Below are 24510 nucleotides of genomic sequence, written 5' to 3'. Positions count from 1 at the left end.
GCAGGAGGCCATCAGCCCCAGAAGCCGCAGCGTCAACCTGACAGAGACTCGGGATAAAGGGTGAAAGATCGGAATCAGAGCCTGAATATCCCGAACCCGCTGTTCGGGAGGATAAACCCGAAACTGTGCCGAGTCTAGAACCGCTCCGATGAAGAGGAGCTTCTGAGAGGGACACAGGTGCGAATTCGGCACATTGATGGAGAACCCCAGCAGGTGCAGGAGGTCGGCCGTAGTCTGGAGGTGGCTGACGACTGTCTGGGGCGAGTCCGCCTTCAACAACTAGTCGTCGAGGTAGGGGAAGACTGAAACCACTAACCTGCGCAGATGAGCTGCGACCACCGCCATCACTTTCGTGAACACCCGTGGGGTGCTGGTAAGGCCGAAGGGCAGCACGGTAAACTGAAAGTGCTCGTGGCCTACCGTGAACCGCAGGTACGCCGGCAGGACGGGGATGTAGAAATAGGCGTCCTGCAAGTCCAACGCTACCATCCAGTCTCCTGGGTCTAGGGCAGCTAAGACCTGAGCCCAAGTCAGCATCTTGAACTTCTCCTTCCAGAGAAAGCCGTTGACGTTCCGGAGGTCCAAGATAGGGCGTAGGCCCCCTTTGCCCTTCTTGGGAACCAGAAAGTAATGGGAGTAACAACCACACCCTACTTCTGGTTCAGGAACGCGCTCGATGGCCCCCTTGGCCAAAAGGGCCGTAACTTGCTCTTGCAGAAATTGCAAGTGATCCCCTGACACGCGGTGGTACTGCGGTGGCATGGCTAGAGGGGTCGCCTCGAAGGGGAGGGAGTAGCCCCTTAGGACGATTTGCAGCACCCACCTGTCCGATGTGATGGAGCGCCAGTGGAGGAGGTGATGGCGAACTCTGCCCCCCACTGGCGTCAAATGGGCATGAAAGCTCAGACTAGGAAGGCTTTGAGGCGGATGCTGCGGGGATGGATGTGGACTGGCCGCGCCGTTGTCCCCTGTTACCGCCGCAATGGTAACCACGTCCGCCACCACACTGAATGTTAGTCTGCGGCCCGTGGCTGGCAGGACGTGTCGGAGCACCCCTTCCGTGGCCACCCAAGGAGCGCTGGGGAGAAGACTGCTGGCGCGGGGCCGACAGGCCCAAGGACTTGGCCGTAGCCCTGGAGTCCTGAAAGCGTTCCAGCGCATGATCTGCCTTGCCACCGAAGAGGTGGCTGCCATCAAACGGTATGTCCATAAGGGTGTTTTGGACATTGGCCGAAAAGTTGGCGGACCTCAGCCAGGCGTGGCGGCGAACCGCCACAGATGTGGAAATCGCTCTCCCTAGCAAATCCGTGGTATACAGTCCACATCTGAGAGAGTCGCGCTGCGTCCCTTCCCTCCTCAAGGGCTTCAGCGAGTTTCGCCCGGGCTCCCTCCAGGCACTCAGGCAGCACGGCTGCAACCGTATCCCACAGAGAGTGGGTGTAACGGCCCAAGAGGCACGCGGTGTTGACTGACCGCAACCCCAAACTAAAGGAGGAGAACATCTTCTTTCCAAACTGTTCATACCTCTTGGATTCCCGATCTGGTGGTGCCGTCTGGAATGCGGATTGGGAGGTAGAGGCCTTGATAACCAGACTCTCAGGGGTGGGGTGGGTGGACAAGAAACTAGGGTCACCCGGGGCTGGGCGGTGGCGCCTAGTGACGTTCCTATCTGCAGGAGGACCTGTAGTGGGCCTGGACCAAGTGCCCAACAGGACGTCTTTGAGAGCCTCATTAAACGGCAGTAGAGGCTCTGGGGAGCTTACCTGCGGTTTAAGGATCTCTGTGAGGATGTTGGACCTCACTGTTGCGACGGGGAACTCAAGAGCCAAGGCCTTGACTGCCCTCGTCAGTACCACACTATAAGCTGCCCCCTCCTCCGTAGCCACGGTAGGAGGGGAGACAAAACCATTGTCTGGGGAGGTATCCAGGCCACTGGCTTCCCCTAGTTCCTGTGTCCAGTCCTCATATGACTGGCACTCACGTGCCAGGGGGTCCTCAGACCTCCCCCAGTCTCCCTCGTCGTCCATGTCCTGAAATTCAGGGATAAAGGATAGACCCAGATCCTCAAAGAATTCCTCTTCGGCCAGCGCCAAATGCGGCGTCGAGCGACACCGCTCCGACGCCGGATGCGGACCGAGGGTTGGACCAGGGATGGCGTTGTCCGAGGACGGCGCCGGGGGTGACACCCTAGGGGTCGGCACCGGTGGGGTCGTAAGGTCGACCAGCGCCGACCCGGAACCGGATCCAGTGGGGCCTTGCGGCGTCGTGACCGAAGTCGCCGACGGCGCCGGGGCTGAAGCACCCGACGGCGCCGGGGCCAAGGCACCCGGCCCGCTTGGGCTCCCAGTCGGGACCGCTGGGCCCGAAGGCGCCACGGAACCCGACAGAGGAGAGAGCGACCTCATGGCCATGAGGAAGGCATCGATCTCCTCCGGCGTCGCGTTCTGCCCAGGGACCGGAGAGTATGAAGCAGGCCGCGACGTCTGCGGCTCCGGCAGAGCCACGCGTGTGGTGTCACCCGAACTCCAGGCCGCGTCGCGCGAGCGTCGGGGGGGGGAGTCAGAAGAGTGATGTCGCCTCTTAGACTTCTTGTGCCTCTTACCTGAGACTTGGAGCCCGACGAGTGGTGTTGACTCGCTGAGCTGTGATGACTCCGGCCCCGCTTGCTGGCGCAGAAAAAAGAAGAACTGACGTCAGTGCATGAGCGCGGCGTCTAAGTACTCCGACGACGTCATCCTGGCACCCACGACGCCGACAACGGAGCCGCAGACGACGCCTACCGACGCGCAGGGGTACTGCTACGCAAAATTTTCCGGATCCAGTCTGATGCCTGGGGATATTCCAAGGTAAGGAATCTAATACTAACCTATTTCTTTCAGATTGGTTGTTCAAAGACCCACATATTTTCTTAAAGAAAAGTCGAAGTTGGACTGTGCAAGCTAAGACTTTCAATACATATTTGTAGAAATTCAATATGTTTATAAGATATATCACTGGAACAATAGAGATGTGAAAAGCTTTTTACCAACTGTGAATAGGTCCTCATGAAAGACAACGCCTCTTGTTTAGAAGGTGTAACATATTTTACGGTGCAGCCCTAGAGGGAAATGGGCATTTTCGCGCAATTTTACGACTGCATGACATATTCAGCTATGAAGTAAAAGAACAATAAAACACTTGAGTATATATTCTGCCTTAGGGGATCCAATCTCTTGGAAACAACGTGCCCCAAGGAATGTTTCTATAAAACTGGCTCCAGAGTCAAAATCTTATCTTGAAGAAAACGTCAGAGAGGAGACACAGGTGTGCCTTATTCGAGACATCTTGAAGTCAACAGCAATGAGAGAGTAAATGTAGCTGTAAAGTTTTCTTGGCTCCAAGGAATGAATTTTTTTTTTAACTTCTGCCAACATTCAATAGTGTGCTCCCTTAAGCTATACTGATCTAAAACCTTTCCTTTGACTCGGTCAGGGGCTCGCTCCCTAAAATAAGGATGAGAATCACAAAAGAGTAAATACGAGATCAGCATGTGGTGCAGCACTGTCGAATGTATCAGACTCAATAGGATTTAACCGCCACTTGCTCCTATTATTTTACATCTATCATCTAATTAAGATAACCCGATTATCAACACTAATTCAACTAAACCACTATCTGCAAGATAAACTCAGACACTCGACCCAAACTAGTCAAGGGTTCTAATATTTTAGATAGTTCACAGTCGCTTAGGAAGCAGGGACATCCCAATTGCCATCTCTTTCTTGTGTCCTTCACAAGAAGATTAGAGTAAAGCGCAAACTCACTGACATTGCCTTCATCAGAATCAGAAGCTCAGTTAACAATAAGCCTACATAATAGATTAACGGTGGACATCAGAAAAAAGCCACAGAGATATAGCCAGTGGGATAATGGAGTTGTTCTTAGAATGCAAATCTTTGTATTCAAACCAGCATACAATTTTGAAGCTGAAAAATTAAATCGCTGAACATGAAATGAAGGACACTCATATGACGTCCAAACCTACAAGTCACTAATATTTTTTGAACCTGTGTTCTTGTGCACACTTTTTGGGGTAATACCATAAAGGTATCAAATCACATTTTTAAAATAAACTACCATCACTTAAGGTGACAGGATATTGAACAAGCATTGAAATGCAATAGGTCTCGCCTTTGACTAAGTTAAATTCGCTTTGCTAATGGTATTGTATTCTAGCTTTGCATTATTTGGTGTATATTTGTGATATGTGCATATATTTGCTCTCCCCTCGCTCCTTTCTTCCAGTTTTAAAATCTTACAGTTTCTCGGACTCATTCATTTCTGACATTTTTATATTTCCCTTTCTTCATTGCTTGATTTTTTTGCTTGCAAGAAAGTGTCACTCTTACCTGTCGAAATGTCACTCATAATTTCCTTTAAATTTTGAAAATATCACTCGTAGCAATCTGAAACCTTGGCAGCGATGGGTGCACTCACACTTGCACAACTTCAGACACTCATGGACAGACTACTGGCCACACAGAAATGATTATAAACACGTACATGGAATCTACGTGTTGGGCACAAACATGCAGACACGAAGATTTTAAGCCATCTCGTAACACATGGGAGAATAAAGGAGTGTTCGATCCACTGTGGTTGAGAGAAGCGCACGTTCCAAGGAGATACGAGTCTTTTTTAGACAGACGGTGACAGGCACATGCAGATTTAGAGATAAAGTGAGAGGCATTATACGTGGCCACACAGTGACTGCGATATGCACACACGCGCGAACAGGGTGACACACTGAGAGAAGAGAAGGAAGGGGGGGCTTGGGGGAGTGGCCGACCGCAGGGAGGTCCACCCCCCGGGCGGTTTGGGAGGGGCAGGGGGGTAGGTGGGATGGCAGGCACAAACCGGGCATTTTGTTTTTGGGCTGGGGAATAGCGTAGCCCAAAGGAGCCCAACTATAAAGGGGTTGGGCTCCTGCTCCCAGCCACCATTTTAGGTTTGGTAACCTGGTGGCTGGGAGCGTAGGCTTAGTGGTATCTTTTTTGCCCACCCTCCCTCCCCCTTTTTTCTGCGTTTTTCAGGGGGTTTTCTTTAACAGTATAATTTATAGTTTAGGCGGTTTTTATTGGGACAGGTGCGCAGGGAAGTGGAGTTGTTTGTCGCTTGGAACAGGTGCTGTGCAGGGTTGATGGAGTTTTTGACAGGGTTAAAAGAAGTTCTGGTTATTGTTGGAGTTGGGGTAGCGTCAGGAATGGGGTAGGCAAGTGATGTTATATCTAAGTTGCACAGGTTTGGGAGTTGGACAGTGATAAAGTAAGAGGCAGGGGAGGTTGTTTAATGGAAGGTTGGTATTTGGGGGTTATATGTTGTTTTATATTGATGTGTAATGTTGTACTGTACGGGTGGGGGCGGGTTTCAAGAAGATTTTAGGGGAGGAGGGGGGTGGGGGGGGGGGTCAGGTATTTGGTTGGTTAGTGAGGTTCAGTTTTTTGGGCGATTGCCAAGGATTTTTATTATGTGATGTGCACCTGTTTCAATAAAGCGGCCTTTTTCACACATAACTTGGTTTGGTCTTAACTTACCGAGTGCCTGTTTTGGTGGTCCTCCCTAAAAACCAGACAGTGCCACCTCATGGCAGACTGTCAGGGGCGCCAGTGGTGACAATGGTGACGGTGCTTCCCACCAGAACAATATTATTAAACCACCTAGTCTAATATAGCACAGGAGAACTCTCTGCTGAAAAATCAGTGGAGGGCCCTCGCCGCGCTCACGAAAGTCCAGACTTTCTCAGCTTGTGGGTTTAAACCAGGTACAAAATTGACAAAATTGACAATAGCGTTGCCCAGGACTACCTGGACGGGCCCTTTCCCCTGCTGTGTGCAAAACCCATTGTGTGTCACAAATACTGATCTTCAGATAACTTCTAGAAAAGTCCCCTATGCACCCCACAATAAGTACCAGACAAGTCTTCTGCCCATCTACTCATGTGGTTACTCCTCCTGTCACCTATGAGCTGTGGCAAGTAGTTGCAAAAGGTAATTAAGCAACAACTGGGGCTGACGTGTAAGAATGTCAAAAGCCGCCATTCTGAACTGATCCTACTGAGCCAAGGGAGTAGTACCTTCATGGTAATTGCAAATCCACTACACTTAACAATGCTTCTACTCTCCCCTACAAGAGGTCTAAACTGGGTTGTCTCCTTGCCCCCCAAATTTAAACTCTATCTGGGTGGCATGGCTCCCAACCCCTATAACAGACAGTACCCCTCCAAACTCAGTGGATATTTCCTCTCCAAACAATTAGAGGAAATCCAATCCAACTAGCGCGGCTTGATTTGGCTTTCTCAAACCTATTCACTGTCCGGGCCCCTGTAAAAACACTCACTGACTGTAAAAAGCCAAACAAACGCCCCTTGTTGTGCTTCTGCCAACTTTGTCTGCCTCTCCGTTCAAAAAATTGGAAATAACAGAGTTTACTCTCATGAGAAGATTATATGCCATCCGGTTTTCAACACACCAGCAAGTCTATCCCTAATCCAAAGCAGGCAAGAGCATGGCACGCCCATCTGTCCTGACCTTGCTCCGGCTGTGTCGACAGTCAATACATACAGAAGCACCACTGTGGAAAGACCGCATCAGCTAACCCTCCACAGGCAACTGCTAACGTCAAAACAATGGAACAGCAGCTCCCTAGAACATGGACTGCGCATGCACGAATCCGCGACGCACGCCAATGAATCGCATGACGTACCAATCTAGCGCTGAAAATGCCCCCATGAGTCCTTTCCTTGACTCGTATCACCAGTCGATAATGAAATAGTAATGGCTTGAGACTGACTCCAAGGACAAGTCAAACCACTTTGATCTATCTGCTGAAAACCATAGAGCCATACCCCTGATCGGTGTTAGTGAATAAAAACAATATGCATTCATGTACACAAGCATGTCTCACGTCACTGTTGGTTTAATGCAAGCTACCACAAGACGTAGCAGGAATAAAATCTAACTACCACCAATATGAATAATAAGCGCTTCATGGCATCGAAAATGCCAGGCATGGACATCTTTGAGCCAGATGGGGACTTCTGGGGCCCTTTGCCCCATCCAAGTTATAGCTACCCTGCGCCTAGCAAGCACAAGCATGAATTGTAGAAGCTTTTTCTTTGGGCTTCCGGACTAGTGCAAGCAAACAGTGTAAGGGTTCGGGCGTTATCCGAAGACCTGTGGCTGCAACAATCCGTCCCACCATCTCCACCCAAAACTGTCGGACCATTGGACAATCCCATGCCAAATGCAAAAAGCCTGCTTTCTCCTCTGCACATCTAGGGCATCTATCTCCCCTGTCACTAGAGATGGGTTTCAGGGATACCGGAGTTGGATAAGTGCAGTGTAGGTAGTTGAAGTGCGTCAACTTAAACCTGGCGTTGCATGAAACTGTACATGTGACGGAGCCTATGCGTGCCCATTGTTACTCCTGCAGCTGGATAGCGAGATCCTTTTCCCAGGCGGCAGTACCAGAGGGGAGGAATCCTGTTTCATAGCCTTGTACAGGAGGGAAATCAATTTGCGACCTGTACCGCATGAGAGAAGGATATCCAAAGTGTGCGTTAGTGGTGGGATATCTGGGTACTGGGGCCAGGTGATTCTCACCACATCCTGGATTCCCCGGTAGTGTAGGAATTGGCCACGTCCAAGGTCAAAGTTCTCTTTCGCCTGCTCGTAAGTGATGAAGGTCTCGTTGGTAAAGAGGTCGGCAAGAACTTCACACCCACCCTCCCTCCCTCCCTCCAAGGTTGAAAGGACATGTATTGTCCCATGTCTATGAAGGAGGCCAGAATCCAGATCGGGAGTTCCCTGTGAAAGGGTGCCCTCCGTAAGACCCTCTCAACAACCCGCTGCCATATACCAGCTGTGTGTCGCACAATATAGGGAAGAGATGTGTCTGACCCCCTGCCTTGCGTCAGTGCTTCCTGCAGAGTCTGGGTATCTACCCTGTCCGAGAGAAGGCGATTCTCCCATTTGTCTGCGTCTGTGAGCCAGTATGCCGCATGCTGTAAATGGGCCACATAATAATATAAGTCGAAGCGTGGAGCTTCCAGACCACCCTCCTCATAACTGCGAAGGATAGTGTTAAGAGCTACCCTGCTGCGACGGCCCGCCCAGAGCAGAGAAGTGAGTAAAGTGTTGAGAGTTTTAAAAATCCGTGGCGGTAGCGGACATGAGTTCTGAAGTACATATAATGTCTTAGGAAGCATCAGCATCTATGAGATGGCCAGCCTGCCCATCCCTCAGCCTCTAATTAAAGGAGATAGTAACACACCGCAAGTAAAGCATCCAGTCCCGGTGGGCGGGGCTAAAAGTGGACAAGGTGATAACCAGGAGGGACTAAAAAGCCTCACTTACAATGGGAACCCAGCGTTTAGCATGGAGGATGACGCAAGCCTAATAGAAAGAGGGGGCGGAGCCTACACTGAACTTCTAAACCCCGTATTGATTACAAGAAGCCCTTTCATGGCGAGAGCAGCTCATGTGCGCTACTAACGCCAGGCGAGTCCTAAAAAGGACAACTGGGTAAAATAAACACTGGTGCAAACTATGCTGCTCTTACATTGAAATGTTTATTATGCTTCAGGCGGAACTACACACAACATATTTCGTGTCTAGGTTAAAAATATATGTTTATATGAAGTCTGTACAAAGGAAGAGAGCTGATTCACTAGCTAACTTAAAATCTGCCAGTGGCTGTTAGGCACGTCTCTGTACTGTGTGAATTCTAGCAAGACTGACAATCAGGCAGCTAACACATTCATTGTGCAGAGCATAATAATGTGTTACTTAGTCATTAACCTTGAACTTGACCGACTATTATGATGGAGTCAAACTGAAAATATGCAACACAGTTAATATCAGCAGCGTCATTCTCTAAGCAACATACCTCACAGGGTCAGATTAAATCTATAGAAGAAATGTAAGTTTGAAAAAAATGTAGATCGTGGGTGAATAAGTGTAAACTAAAAGAAAATAGTTTGGCTTGATGAGATATACCTGCATCAATAAACGTATTTACCAACCAACGTAGTCTACAAACACTGTGCTGATTGTATTGTGAATTTATATTGTACTTACTACTACGGAAGATGCATTGAGGCGCTTTGCAGAAGGATTAGATGCTACTCTAGTTAGCCCAGTTGAACGTATTTTGGTTAGTAGTACATTAAGGCACAACTAGTAGAGATTGTCAGACTGCTTAGTCTAGATGTTTTTTTATTTTGATTTATGTTTGAGTTATTTATAAATTTGCATTTTCGGTGGTGTCTTTGTTATGTAGATGTCAGCGGGGAGCATACAGTCGAGTGTGCGTGCCCTATTATACGTATTGCACTGTTATCGAATAGTTGTGGTGTTGTAGTATGTACTTGGGGAAAAGCTGCTTCATGCTGGGTCACTGAAAACTAGAAGAACGTGTTCAGTATAGTTAAGAGTTATAGGACGGAGGAGAATATGGAAAGAGGCTAGCTCAGGCTAACAGGTGTAGGAACAAGCGGCCCGTCACGTAATTCATGCGAATCTGGGAACAGTTCACATGCGGTGTCATGCACTGAGCACCATTACTAGAAGAAAATATAGGACTGAGGAGAAATGAACAGACTCTGGTTCAGTTATTCAGTGTCGGAACAAGTCTTAAGTAATTCATAAATGTGAGATGAATGTTCACATGCGGAGTCATGCAAGGAGAACAAATAATAGAAGAGATGCTCTTTATTTCTAGTTGAGAGAGTTGTAGCCTTCAAATGAATTATTTGTCAAGAGTGTCTATGGTATTGTTCATTTATCCATAACGAAGGTGCAAGCAGGCACAAGTCTACTGATTTCCGAATGCAACCTGGAATTACATTTTTGTTGATATTGTGAAGGATATGCTGGTTTGGGTCCAGAATGTTGACCGGGGGTCAGAGGAGGCAATTTTAAAATTACTTGGGGTTTCGTTGTGGTGTTCTCTTGCCTGCCGGTTGTGAGATCTTTACTCTGTTTTGAAGCAGAGATTAAGGCGGGCAAGAGCCAAGACTTACGCATACTGCTAAACTGCAGGGGATTCCTGGTGATGTGTATTTTTTATTAAGAGTTAATTTATGAATTCCATGGTTGGGCAGTATGGTCTGATAAGGACGGATTAAAGAGTAGTATTCAAACAATGATTAGCACTTCTGAATGGGACACAAGGCTGTACAAAAAACTGTCTCCGTGTCGTATTTAACTAATTTTGATTTCTTTTTTAGGTCTGGTCAGGCTGCTTGTTGTCAAAGACCAATTGTGACTAATAAAATAGACAGAGAAGGCTCTGGGACAGCCCATTACTCAACACTTGATAGCTTTCTTATCTCTCTCTTCGTTGCACCTGAATCATTGGCTTTCTCGTGTATTCTGGTGTTACTGTCAGTAGTATTTCAGTCTCGTTTTTGTTTGTATTGCATGTATTCTTCCACTTTAGACATTAGACTGCGTTTCTGTACATTTGAGGTACTATTCTATTTTTTTCTCTCCCTTTCTCCTTACTACCCACTACTCCTTTCTCTCCCTTCCTCTCTCAATTAAACCACCCCACCCACCTCGTACCAGCTTGCTACCCGAGTCTCCTCACGATTTAAGTGCCAGCAGCAGTGCAATCATCTTAAAACGGCTTTATACCCATTCCAAGACGGCGCGCGTATTTGTGAGGTGGGTAGGTCTGAATGAATTGAACACTTTATTGTGTAATTACTTAACACTATTACAAAATGTATCAAAATCACATGCTAAAATGTAATAATCTACACAAAACACGATTTAAAAGGTTCCGTCATGCATAAATAGTCAAAAGTGTTTAGAAGCATACAAACAAGATGTTTCATTGCTACACACAATTGCGCTAAAGCAAATGTTATGTGCTAGAGCGGAGTTTTATTGGGCAGTAGGCTGCTCCCTACTGTGGCACACATGTATGTCAGGCAAATTGTCTTTAACAGTTTGCGTGCTTGACGTACAAATTTTCCAAATTTGGCTGTTTCAGTCATGGTTTCCAAAGTGAATAGGAGGTTTTGAGTCTCTTTAATGGACCGCATATCATGATGTAGAAAAATTGGCCTCAGGAGAGTGCGACGGGTGAGGCGCAGTGCCGGGCGGCAGCATAGTAAATGGACCAGGGATTCCTTTCCATAATAACAGTCTACAACGTATGATATTTTTGATGGATTGGCAGCTGTAATTAGGAGTGTCATCAACCTTGCCCAAAAATTTCCTTTAGACCACGTTTGCCCTATGGCTGGTAAAGTGATTTACATGATTGGGACATTTGGGCTGTTATCAGGGTGTCATGTGTGCTTGTTTTTGAGTTGTTGTTTGCCCTTAACACCGCTCTTAATTTCTGAGTACTTTTTTTGATCTCTCGCCCATATCCCAGGGTATTGGTCATTGCCTTTTTGCTTTTACTTGGGCTGTTCCCTTGCAGGAGCAAGCAAAGTTAAATGACCAGAGGGGTCCAACCCTTGATGATGTTCGACCTTTGTTGCATGTTTGCCCAGCCTTCCCATTTGGTCTTCCATCCCTCTATCATTACTACTGATTTAGGTGACTATTTTAGCCTGTGCAGGAGTTTGAAATGCTCTTCGCCGTCTGTTTTTTCGAGTGCTGGTAATGGTTTGCAGTTTCCTCCTAGTGAGGTCAGCTGCGCCATCAGAGCAGCATGGTCGCTTTAGGCCTGTTGGATGACATTGAAGTTTACGACAGCTGCGCTCAGACCCCGACTCAAAAATACGTAGTCAATTGTGGTATGATTATTGAAAGTGTATAGGTAGGTATGCAGGGGTTTGATCCTCTTTGCTGTCTTCGGTGCAGATTCCAGGTTGTACGTCTGTAAGAAAGATTTGAATCTCTGGGTTATATCACTGGGGGCCCTGGTGGGGCGCTCTGTAAAATCTTGGTGAATCCATCCACATTCCAGGTCACTATTTTAGTTGGTTTTTACTGCGTGTTCATTTTTCCTGCCTATGGGTTGTTTATGCTAAGGATGACTCGATTTCTCTTGGGGTAAGCTACCAGCAATCCATCCCTAGTCTTTGAAGTTAGTTGAATGATCGAGAGTTGGGCCCTGTGGCATGACTACCCTTCGGTATTTTGTCAGGCCTTCTGGCTGGTACTGGATATTAAGGTTCGTATAGGTTGAATTAACTTCACTGCTCCTTGTTCCCACTTAAGATTCCTTTCCTTATACTGTTTTTGGGTGGTGGTTTAGGATGTGTGGATATTTTTCTCTTTCCAACATATGTACTAGTATCCCCCAATTGGCAAACTGTTCTTTTTCATCGATTACCTTTTTTGACATGCTGGCATCTCACCATGTTTAAATCGTTGATTATTTGTATTTATCTGGACCTATAAGGTCAAATTGTATCCTTTTTATGTCTTCACTACTGATGGATGACAGGGAGGGGATAAACTGCTGAAGTTTTAGTATGTTGGATCGGTTTACAACATCCCCCTGGATACGTACTGTGGGGTGAATATCATTTGTTGTGACCTAAACCTTTCTTCGATATTGCAGCTGGCTGTTTCATATAGCGGAGAGAGATCCGCTGGGCGAGGAACTAGGGGAGCCAAACTACTTGATGTCACTGGCCTGCCCTATCGCAGGCCTGGAATGTACGTATAATGGAGTTGACTCTTTTGTTGCTCGATTTGTGTCCCCTGGAGCTAATAGGAGCCGGCCTTCCTCCAACCTGTAGGGTGTGTCATGATTAAGGGGCTCCATGATTCCTCCGAAGTTAGCCGTCCTTTGTGGGCCCGCTGTGCTATTTAATGACATTTTTCCTATATATTCTGATTCCCTACTTGACCTAAGTCTTTTTTGGGTGTTTCTCATGTGATGTTTCAAACTGAATGTTCAGGGTTATTCCTGTGACTGTGATTAGGGACCATCGGCCTGAATGTGGACTTCCCTCCCTATGTCGACTTGTCTGGTCATCTTGCAGTGGTGTTGTTTACTGCCTTACCTGCTTGTTGGGGTCTGACATGTCTTTGCCGGTTATTGATTTAGACCTGTCACTGCTCGAATGTTGGAGTGTGTTGCCCCATCATCTGCATGGTGACTGGCTTTTTTCTGTACCAAGCTATTTTTTTGAGTTATTACTTGTGCTCAGTTAGGCCTTTCAAGTCACAGCGTCCTCCTCCGTCCCTGTCTGGCCAACTTGTTGCTTTTGTTGCTTGTCCAGCATTGGGGCCCGCGCATTCACCTCGTGTGTCCCGGCTTCTGTCGTGATGTCCTGCATGTCCGTCTTATGGGTCCTACCTTCTGATACCCCTGTAGATTGTGAGCCTCGTGGGTGATTGTTATTTCTTTCAGGGCGGTGACCAGAGTGGAGAGGACTGTGTTTCCATCTGTATTTCACGGTTTTGGGACTGCCATGTCAAGGTATTTCTAGTTGCCATCAGTAAAGAATTGATGTACCTTAATAAGTTCTCCTGCGTATGAGGCAGGTTAAAAGACAGTTAAGCTGGGGATCTTTGCAGTGAGTCCAATCATTCTAAAAAGATTGGTACCTCTATTCTGGGAATCTTCTCTATGGGCTTTCAGGATTTTGGGATACACAGTTCGTGTCCAGTTCTCCCAGTTGGCTCGTGACCCCCGGTGACCTGCCTGCCCCGTCTTGTGTCTGTACTCTCGATGGAACTGCACGGCAGCTAGCTCCCGGTGTTGAGCTGGATTGTGGGGGGGGGGGGGGGGGCTCTTGCCCATGTCGTGTACCACACACCTCGTACCCCATGTTTTGTGATGGCGAGAGATCTGAAATGGTTGATGAAAGCTATTATTAAGCTTATGTCCCCAACTTTAGGCATGAGCGTGTGCTTCTTTTGCATGCATTTCCGGACCCCATAACTTGCTCTGTCGCCGATTGAACTGGAGTAAGCGTGCACAGTGTGGGGCTCTGGAGACCCAGGAGGGTGTGTACCCTTGTCTCTTCTCTCAAAATTTGCAGTGATTCTGACAGCTGCTTTTCTTTAACTGCTGGAAATGGGGGTCTCTAGTCGGCAATGGTTTGCACCTTTGTTCAAGCAGGGACCCTTGTTCCTAGTTAGGGTAAGTTGGATACACTCCTAAAAAAAAACCCTGCTTACCCCCTTGGTAGCTTGCACGAGCAGTCACGATTACATCAGAGGCAGTGTGTAAAGAATTTGTGCACACATACAGTAATACAGTAAAAACACTACGAATGGACACCACACCAGTTTAGAAAAATAAGTACTCTTTATCTAGACCAAAATGACAAAAATCCACAATACAGTAATACAAATATGACTTTTTCAAAGGTAGAAACAGTTCTGTTCAAAGCAAATTGCAGATGCAACACTTTTCACACAAAATGCATCACACGCACAAACAAAAAGGGTTGCAGGGAAGGTGATGTGTCGGTTCCTTACACACAGAGAAGGTGATGTGTCGGTTCCTTACTACTGTATAGGGGAGGTGATGCGTCCGTTCCTTACCGTAGTGCAGGTGATGCGTCTGTTTCATACTGCGTGGGGAGGTGATGCGTCTGTTTCTTATTGCGTCCCCCAGTGATGCGACAGACATGGCGCGGTGATGCATGACGATTTCGGGACGATGCAATGGTTCGTGCAGCCGAACAGCACGGCCTGCGTGGGAATCGGTGCGGTGATCTTGGCGTTCGTAGATCGGTGGCGTGCAGAGATTTCTGGAGCCGCAGGCGTGTGCTGCGTTGGTTTCTTCGTTGATGTGTCGGAAACAAGTGCAGATGCGTCGCGCTTCTCTTAGTTGCTTTGCTTTTCCAGCTCCCAACATCAGGAACCACCTCCAGATGCCCAAAACAGCAGCAGAGCCCTCTTGGCAGGTGAAAACTCCCAGCAAGGACGTTCAGGGGAGCTGGGAGTGAAGTCTTTGTATCCCTGAGACTTCAAAAACAAGAAGCAAACTCTACTTCAAGTCCTTGGAGATCTTCCTCAAGCAGGGGACACAGCACACAGCAAAGTCCTTGTCCTTTCCTTGGCAGAAACGGCCACTGCAGACCAACCCTAGACAGCACACAGCAAAGGGGCAGTACTTCTCCCCAGTTTCTCTGGCTCTTCTCCTTGGCAAAGGTTCCTCTTGAAACCCAGAAATTATCTAAAAGTCTGGGGTCTGGGCCCCATTCTTTATAGCACAACATGCTTTGCTCTCTGGTGGCAGAGAAGCTCTTTGCCCAGCCAAAACCAGTTATGTCCTCTCTGTTGCAGCTTCCTGGCAGGAGGTGTGAAAGAAATCTCCTCCCCCTACTCTGAATACAGCCCAGGTCTATTCAGCCAGCCCTGACGCACCCTGGAAAGGCGGGAAACACCTCATCCCCCCCCAAGTGGCTGTCTGAACAGAATGCATATCCCCAGCCCCTGTCACTCCAAAGCCAGACAGTCAATACACAAAACTAGCAAAGGCACAAATGATTGCTAAGCAAGAAAATACCTACTTTCTAAAAGTAATATTTTCAAACACAGAATGTAAAAATTATCCTTACTAAAATACGCATCTTTATATTCTGAGTTCAGGAATACTAAACGTTATCTTCCCATCTTGTCCCAATGGGAAGTTATGTTTATAAGATGTTAGAAACAAACTCCCATTCTATTCTATGGGACAGATAGCCTTTCAATAGTGGAAAACGAAATTGGCAGTACTTCATTATCAGGACATGCCACACAAATCAGGGCATGTCCTACCTTTCACATACAATGCACCCTGCCCACAGAGCCTATCTTAGGGGTTACTAACATGTAAGAAAAAGGAAGGCTAGGGCCTGGCAAGTGGGTACACTAGCCAGGTTGACATGGCAGTACCAAACTGCATACAGACACTGAGGAGGCAGGTCTGAGTTACATTTACAAGATGCTTATGTGGGTGGCACATTCAGTGCTGCAGGCCCATTACCAGGAATTGATTTTCGGGACCTGGGCGCACACAGTGCACTGTACTAGGGACTGACTAGTAAATCAAATATGCCAATCATGGAATCATCAATCCAGAAGAACAATTTACAGGGAGCACTTGCACTTTGGCACTGAACAGCAGTGGCAAAGTGCCCAAAGCATCTAAACCAGCAAAAACAAAGCCCAACACACAGCAAAAACACACGAGGCAAAGGCAAAAATACAAGGGAAAGCCATGCTAAGGATGCCAGGTCTAACAGCTACTGTATGTGCAACCTCCCTCTGGCAACTCAACGGAGTTGGAAGCCCTTAGGGTCATTGAGGTCGTCCTGCTAGCTCGATATGTTGTGTCCTTATCTCTATTATGTGTGACAGTTTGTTTTCCTGTTCCCATTTGTGGCTGCATCTGTGCCTTCCTTTTACGCATCACTGCTGCTCTCCTAAATGTTGTAGTCTTATGGGATAGCTTCCAATTTCCAAGGGGAAGGAGCCTTAATAGCCTCCTGTAATTTGTTGGTCTGCCTAATCTCTGATGTGTCCATATAAAGGTTTTTGCAGAGGTCGCCGAGGCTTTTGGTTTTGACTGATGGTATCTAAGTACTGCGCCTTCCTCATGTGCGTCAGTTTTTTGGGAGTGGGGGTGATTCTCCCCACATGGCAGAAGGCTGGAGGGGAAGCAGTACCAATTTTCCCAAGTCTCCCATCCCCCCCCGTCGGTGAGGGCTTTTGATGGGAACCCTTAGACGCCTGTGGTTTCCTATGGGTCCATGCTTGATGCTGCCTGCACTGCACTGCTTGTACTGCAGTCACGCCCTCTGAGTTCCGCTTCCTCATGCACCGAACAGCAGTGTGTGTAGCTCTGAATGTATTTTGTAATGCTTTAACAAAACCCATTCAAAAATTACCTCAGTGGATGCACACACATCCACAGTTCCTTACCGCCTGAGTGTGATTCTGCCAGCAGGGCTGCTGCAATTGTGGGTACAAGCGCAATTCAAATTATGTTCAGGCCAGATTGTAAATGCTGGGATTGCTTTGGGTGAGTTTTCAAAGCTTATTTTCCACAGTATGGGATGACGAAGTTAGGACTGCTTAATCCTAAGGATAGTTACATTCTTCCATTACAGTAGTTTTGTTGTACTGATTAAACCTATTAAAGACCCACCGTTTCCATCAGTTGGCCTGGATGTCATGGGCAGGGCCGGACTGGCCGTAGCGGGCACCGGGCAATCCCCCAATGGGCCGTAATGGGTGGGGGCCGATTTTGGGCCCCTGGGGGCCGTTTTTGTTACAGGGCCGTTTTTGCAGCATAATAAAATCGGGCCTGTAACAAAATCGGCCGAAAACCGGTCCTGGCAAAGAGCTCGGTGGCAGATTAACAACGCTGCATGCTCAGACTTGCTGCTGGAGAAGAAGATCGTAAGCTTTAACAATGCTTATTATGAATTAGGTGGCATTTGCATATGTTTAATATACATGCCTGCTTTCATGTAAGAGTGTATGGTCAATGGACAGTAACACACAAATCTAAAACCGAATTTCTATTTGCAGTTTTATTTAGACACTCATAAGCAATGGTAAACATGATTCACACGTGACTTCAAAGTAACTACTTAAACAGACTGCGAATATTTCAACAGAGGCGTGGAGCGGGAAAACCAGACGAAAGCTCTTACCGAAAAGACGTGTTCTTTTCCTTCGGCTTTGGTAAGATTATTGGTGGGGCTGCCTGCCCAGCAGCAAAAGCAAACGTACTGAAGATAGACAGCGGGTAGCGGAACTTCATTAGCTGTTTCTTAAAAACATCCACCATCTCAGGACTGACTTCGCCGTCAAATGCAACCTTGATTAACTGTATCAAAACGCATCAACGTAGAGAGACATCAGGAAATGATGCAAATAAAAACTAACAAGTAAATAGGCAGCAATATTGGTATAGCATTAGAACGCGATTTAGGACAGCTTTGGAAGACAACATTATCGATGATTCAGGAATTTACAGTTTAGACCAATTGTGTCTGAAACGTTTGGGAGAGGACAGCCAATACTAAATGCACATAGTGCGTTCATCCCAAAATGCATTTAGTCAGTCTGTGATCGTATGTAGCACACTCCAGGCACCAATGAGCATCAGAGGAGGCTAACGGGGCGCAACAACATATCAATAGCACAGGAGCAGTTCAGTGTTGACATCAAATTACTAACGATCTCAGTAGCCATCCTGGTCTACCAAAGAAGCTTGGTCAGCTGGTCACATGACCACCTTGCAAAGATGTAAGTGAAGGATGGGATGACGATTAAACAGCTGATGATGATATAAAGATATTTGGGCAGCAGAAACTTCAGCAATGTGACCATCTGAATTTCATACATAGTGCATTACATAGTGCATAACTAGGTACACCCAATAACACCATAGGGCAGTTCTCACATACATTTTTGAAAGAGCATAAGAAGGATTTGCGATGTGGCAAGACAGAGAGCAGATTTACCCTCAATAAACAGGACTACAAAGTAACATAGAAAAAGATTTTAGAGGTTGCTACTCCGTAAAGCATGTGCCCCCTACTTCCTGCCGAGAGATTTCATACCACAAAAGGCAGGAAAGTTGGACTTCATTGCTTTATACATCGGATACACTGTCCTAAACACACCAGGTCTAAATAATAAGCAGCCACAGCAAACGCTAGACCGTGTTGAAAGTAATGACAACTGATGCTTGATCCAAGACTGGATGCTACATGATGAACGAAACCTAGGTGAATGCTAAGATGCACAGAACCCCCATATGACGCCTGCCTCCCTAGGTAGTTCTCAAACCACCAACAACCAGCACATTCATTGAGTGACTGCTTTACAACCAGATGATTCCTTCAAAAAGCGATTACTGAGACAGAAGCCTAGTCTCTACTATTTTGTTGTCTTCTCTTAAGCTTCTTCTTTTTTATGGGCAGAGAGGGCATGCACAATCTCAAGACTTACCAAGTCCATTGTGGAAGCTGATCTGAGATCTTGTACTCCACATGGGGAGGGAGAAAGTAAAGTATTTTGACTGGTCCCTGCACATAGGTGCTGGGAGCTCATAGGCTTATTAATGACAAATAATGTACTCTTTGAAGAGATCAGTGTTCACCTCTTTTGGAAACTACAGTCTCTATAGGGAAAGACTGACATACAGAGAGATATTGCTGTTACAGGTTGTGGACTATATGAGAGGCAAGATGGCGGATGCGTGCCGCATCCGAGGGAGCAGCTGAACCGTGCTCACCAATGTATCGCTTCCCACCGTCTCCGTGACCGATTTTCTGCTGGATTAGTGATATCTGTACTGGGAAAATAGTGGATACTGTGGTCCCTCTGATATGCGGCTGGATTTGTACAGCTGTCACCATCGGCTTCTTCGTTTGCTTTGGCGTTCTGTGGCCGTTGATCCGGTCCGGCTGACGGGGCTGGGCTTCAACCTGCATCCGCTCTGCCTGAATCGTGGGCAGTGTCTTGTGCAGTGCAATTCTGCGGAAGTTGTACTTTCAGAAATGGCTCCAAAAAACCCCAATACAGCTCCTGTTTCTAAGGTGTCCAAGCCAAAGACACGAGCGGTGACCGCGGCAACTGCAACTGCGGTATCTGGTATGGCGGCAACTGCAACACCGGCTATGGATGGAAAAGGGACAGTAGACCCATTACGGGTAGCAGAATCACTCCAGAATGCCGGAATGAACTCAACTACTACAACCTCCACCGAGCCTTTTGAGTTGTTAGAGACTGGTAAGGTTTTACCTCTCACTAAACAGAAAACATCAAAGGTGAAAGCTGGGAGTTGTAGTTCAGGAGCAACTCCAATAATCCCTGGTATGTTTAAAAAGAAGAACTTGACTACTGCAAGCTCTGTGATTACCGGGCAAGACGCCGTCAATGGCAGGAATATCACTCAGAGCACTGTCTTTAACACTGTTGAAGCTATTAGCGGGGATAATAACAATGGGGGATGTAATGAGGTTATAGTCCTTCTGATTTATCTGCACAGGCTCCGGCAATGACTCTGTTACCAGCTCAGGTGGAAGGTATCTCCCAGGGTAGTCAGTTGATTCACAGCAAGGACGGTCTCTCCCCCCGCTTCCCCCCGGTTCCCTTAGTCTCTGATCACACGTATGATCAGATACCACCGGAGGCTATCGTGGACACAGAATCAGTTGATTCTGCTGGTAATTTCTACTCGATGTCTGATCTTTCCAACGCCTTGGAGCTGGGGAGCCTGGACGGAGAGGAGGAATGGAGGGACGATTTAAGTCTAACTACCTCGCTGCAGGAAGGTCAGGATTCAATAACTGAAGAGGACGGTGATAACGAAATACCTATCTCAGCTAGAATGGAGTGGGGGCAGAAGAGAATACTGTGCGTAAGGCTCCGGTAGCCGCAGGAAGGAGTGTCTCTTTGAACTCAGCTAATGGCAATGTTCAAGCCTCCCCAATACTGATGACTGCAGCAGTATCTACAGCAGCAACTCTGGGGGATCAATTTCAACTACCTGAGGTTACGTTAAGTATGCTATACCAGGTCATGCTCCAACATCGTGAGGAAACTAAAATGGAGAATTTACGTACGCAAGGGACAATGCGGAGGCTTCAAAATAACCTCCGGCGTGTGGTGAAAACATGCAACGAAACTTCAGCTACAGTTCTGGAAGCTGAAGGCAGAATATCGGCAATCGAAGATGTTATAGTCGAACAAAAATCTCAACTCTCTTCTTTGGATACATTAAGGGAAGATGTCAACTGGAAGTTGATTGACTTAGAGAATAGGTCTAGGCGTAATAATTTACGAATCCTTGGAATTCCAGAATCCAGTGAGGGGCCCAACGTTAGGCAATTTGTCATCGAGCTCTTTACAGAAGCATTTCCCGAGCTCTCCCAGTGGCAGTGGGAGACCGAGATCCAAAGGGCTCATAGGTTTCCATTTCAACAGAAGCATGCCAGGGCTGCCTCAAACAATATGCCTAGAGCTATTTTGATTAGTCTAAATAACTCCCTAGCTCGAGAGGCTCTGTATGACTTGGCTCGTCCAGATCGGAAACGAAGGGGGAAAGGTCTGGAATTCTTCGTTCGTCCGGACTACTGCCATGCCACGGTTCAACAGCGCCGGCAGTTTCGTCAATTGATTCCATCCTTTCAAGCTAAGGGATCCCAGGCCTTTCTCCTTAACCCTTCAAAGCTCAAAGTTATACACAAGGAAAGAACATACTTTTTAAACACCGAGAAAGCTGCGAAGGAGTTATTAGAGTCTCTCTAACTCTAACTTTACTTCTGTGATGTACGACTATGAGGAGTCTATGCTGAACTTCTTAAAAACCTTTGGAATATTGAATAATGAACTACAGTAATTATGAGTTATGATTTGTTTGGTTGGCTGCATTAAGCCTCTCTTATTTATGCTATATGTTTTTTTCTCCTTTTTTCTTCTTTTTTGAAAGGATCTGTTTCTAAAAACGTGTTAGAGTTTGGATGTTCAGCTCTTCAATCTCACAATAGTGCCTTATAGACTGATATATTATGAGATGGGAAGCGAATGGTGAGACCCACAATGCTTCTCTGGCCATCACTTTCAGGGACTTTTCAGTTCCTGTGCCTTTTGTGGGTGGGTTTCGAAAGGGGGGGGTAGGGGGGGTATGGTGGTGGGGCAAGCAGGGGTAGCTCTTTCAGTCTTAAGAGAGACAGTAATTATGAAGTCTTTTTTTCAAGTCATTTATTGGTCGGAAATTCTAAATCATAAATTAGAGAACATGTTAGTTTGTGAGCTATTGTCGATGTATCACTTATTATGCTTTGATGGGTAAACTCAGAGTGTGTTCCTGGAACGTTTGCGGACTCAATAATAAGAAGAAAAGAGGAATTTGCGCACAAATAATCCAGAGTATGAGGATAGATCTCCTATGTATACAGGAAACTCATCTGACATGGAATGACAGAGGGTGGCTGAATGACTTAGGTATGCAAGTATTGGGATCCACCCGTCAGGGTAGTACTACTAAGGGGGTTGCAATTCTCAGTAGAAGAGGACAGGGTAGCTTGAAATGTTGCAAATCAGATCAGTTTGGTCGATGGGTAATAATCGAAATCTCTATAGACGGTATTTCCTGGACTGTTTGTTCTATCTATGGCCCAAACTCAGACGACCCAGAGGTTTTAAATTTGTTAAGTGTAGAATTAGCAGGCTGGCCTTCGCCTCTTATTTTTTGTGGTGATTTAAATATTCATCTTGAAGGAAATTTTGATATCCGGTCTGATTCGCCTTATACTGGGTTGAGAAAAAAAACTTACATAGCATTACGTGGCTTGGTATCTGAATTTGGGCTATATGAAGTAGGTTTTGTCAAAAGAACGTCTTTATCAGGCTATACCTTTTTCTCCACGCCCCACCAAAAATGTGTCCGGTTTGATTACTTTTCTATATCCTCCTGTCTGATATCTAAGTGTAATTATGAGATTTTTCCAAAAATAATTTCTGACCATAACCCCATAGTAATAGAGATTAAAACAGACTCTGGGTCTCTAGCTTACGTATCTGCATGGTCATTCAAACGGAAACTTTTAGCAGATTCATGCTATATTGAGTATATGGGGAAGTGGATCAAGGAATTTTTTGAGATTAATCGAGGGTCTGCTTCCACCCAAATTGTATGGGATGCGTTCAAATCGGGGGTGCGGGGGAGACCCTCTCTTTTTCAATTAATAAGCAAAGAAAGTATCGGGATAAGTTAACAACTTACTATAAGGAAGTACAGGATTGGAAGCAAAACTAGCTACAGCTATTAATACCTCACAAGACACTGAGAATATCAAAGCTACCCTTTCCATACATAAATCCAGGCTATATGAGATCTTTGCTTCTACGCTTGCAGAGCAGGTTTCAGTTTTCAGATCACAGCTGTATGAGGTTGGGGAAAATTCAGGTCATCTCTTGGCTAAAAAAATCAGGCAAAAAGAGGCATTTAATTCTATAAATAAAATACAGGATGACTTGGGACAAATCCATGATCAACCTGATGAAAGTTTGGAGGTTTTCCGGTTGTTCTATAGCAACCTATATGCTGAGGAGGTGATATCATATGCATTTTATTCTATCTTAAATTTCATTGGCAATGACAATATCCTGAAGCTATCATCTACACAAGCAGCTACATTAGATGAAGATATCACATGGGAAGAAATAGACCTGGCTATTCTTTCTCTTGCTGTTGGCAAGCCCATGGGACCGGATGGAATCCCTCTTGAGTTCTACAGAACTTTCCGTCAGGTGTTAAAACATGATTTACTGCTTACATGTCCTATAGCCCGACGTATTGATTTCAAAATCTTGATCCTTGCCTTCCGGGCAATTCATGGAACTGGCCCGGCCTATTTGAGCAAAAGACTCAAGATATCTTCTTCAGTAAGACATCTGAGATCAAACAGCCTTCGCTTACTGAAGGTCCCCAGATTTAGACTTACCCGTAGTGGTGGCAGAACATTCACCGTTACAGCAGCCAAGCTCTGGAACAGCCTTCCTCTGGACCTTAGGTTCATTGAGTCTGAGCCAGTCTTCCGACGCAAACTAAAAACCTGGCTGTTTACCAAACTTTGATTAAGAGCTTCTCTGCAACCCTCTCTTGTGTTAAACCTGTAATCTTAGCGCCGGGACACCCCCGCTGGAGGTAGCCGCGCGCTTTATAAGCTTCTTAAATAAATAAATAAATAAGCACAGAAAGGGTCAGCACCGTCTTCTTGGCGACAGTCGACTATTATGGCTTTTCTTAAAAAAGAGAAACCGCCTCTCCACCCAGCCTCATATAGACCGATTTCCCCCTATCAATGCTGATAGCAAGATTTTCTCAAAAATATTAGCCTCTCGACTCTCAGGAATTATCTCCTCAATCGTCTCGCATTTGCAACATGGGTTTATCCACAATAGGGATACGGCTGATCATGTTAGACGGGTGATCGCGTTAATGGATTGGGCTCCAGGGTCAAATATAGATCTTGGAATCACCCTTTTGGATGCCGAAAAGGCATTCGACAGGGTGGCCTGGCCATATCTCTGGGATCTACTCATGCTAAAGGGCTTTGGTCCTAAGATGATTGTAGCTCTAAAAGCACTTTATGAGGCCCCTTCTTCCTGTATTAAAATTGGTAGGAAGAAATCTCTTCCTTTCAGTATTTGCCAAGGCACTCGACAGGGATGTCCGTCCTCACCGCTCCTCTTCGCCTTATATATTGATATTTTTCTTAACAAACTGAATCATGCAGAGGACATAATGCCAGTCCATGTAGCCGCCACTAGCTATAGAGCTCTTGCATACGCGGACCTCATAGTAGTGATGACAACAGATATTCAAGGGGCAATACCAATAATTCAAGATCTAGCGACTCAATTTGGTGCCTTCTCGGGTTACAAACTAAATATACAGAAAACCCAAATTCTATTTGTAGGTCAGAACCCTCCATCACAACTAAACATAGTCTCAGTAGCGACCTATTTGGCCATTAATATTACGGTCCCAGTCTCGCCTATTCCAGAACTTAATATGAATGCGGTCTTG

At 46.4% G+C, this 24510-nt stretch overlaps 1 protein-coding gene across 5 annotated transcripts in view; it reads right to left on the bottom strand.

The window, feature by feature from the left end:
* SBF2 (SET binding factor 2) overlaps positions 1-24510 on the bottom strand; it is a 2295537-nt gene that overhangs the window by 497136 nt on the left and 1773891 nt on the right. For all 5 annotated transcript variants that reach the window (XM_078680952.1, XM_078680953.1, XM_078680956.1 and 2 more), the window contains one exon: positions 17615-17790. In XM_078680952.1, the coding sequence (XP_078537078.1) occupies positions 17615-17790 (176 nt within the window). The remainder of the gene's footprint in view (positions 1-17614; positions 17791-24510) is intronic.

This window comes from Lissotriton helveticus, chromosome 3_1 (genome assembly GCF_964261635.1).
Source record: "Lissotriton helveticus chromosome 3_1, aLisHel1.1, whole genome shotgun sequence".
Classification (NCBI taxonomy): Eukaryota; Metazoa; Chordata; class Amphibia; order Caudata; family Salamandridae; genus Lissotriton; species Lissotriton helveticus.
This window is presented reverse-complemented; position numbering and strand designations above follow the sequence as displayed.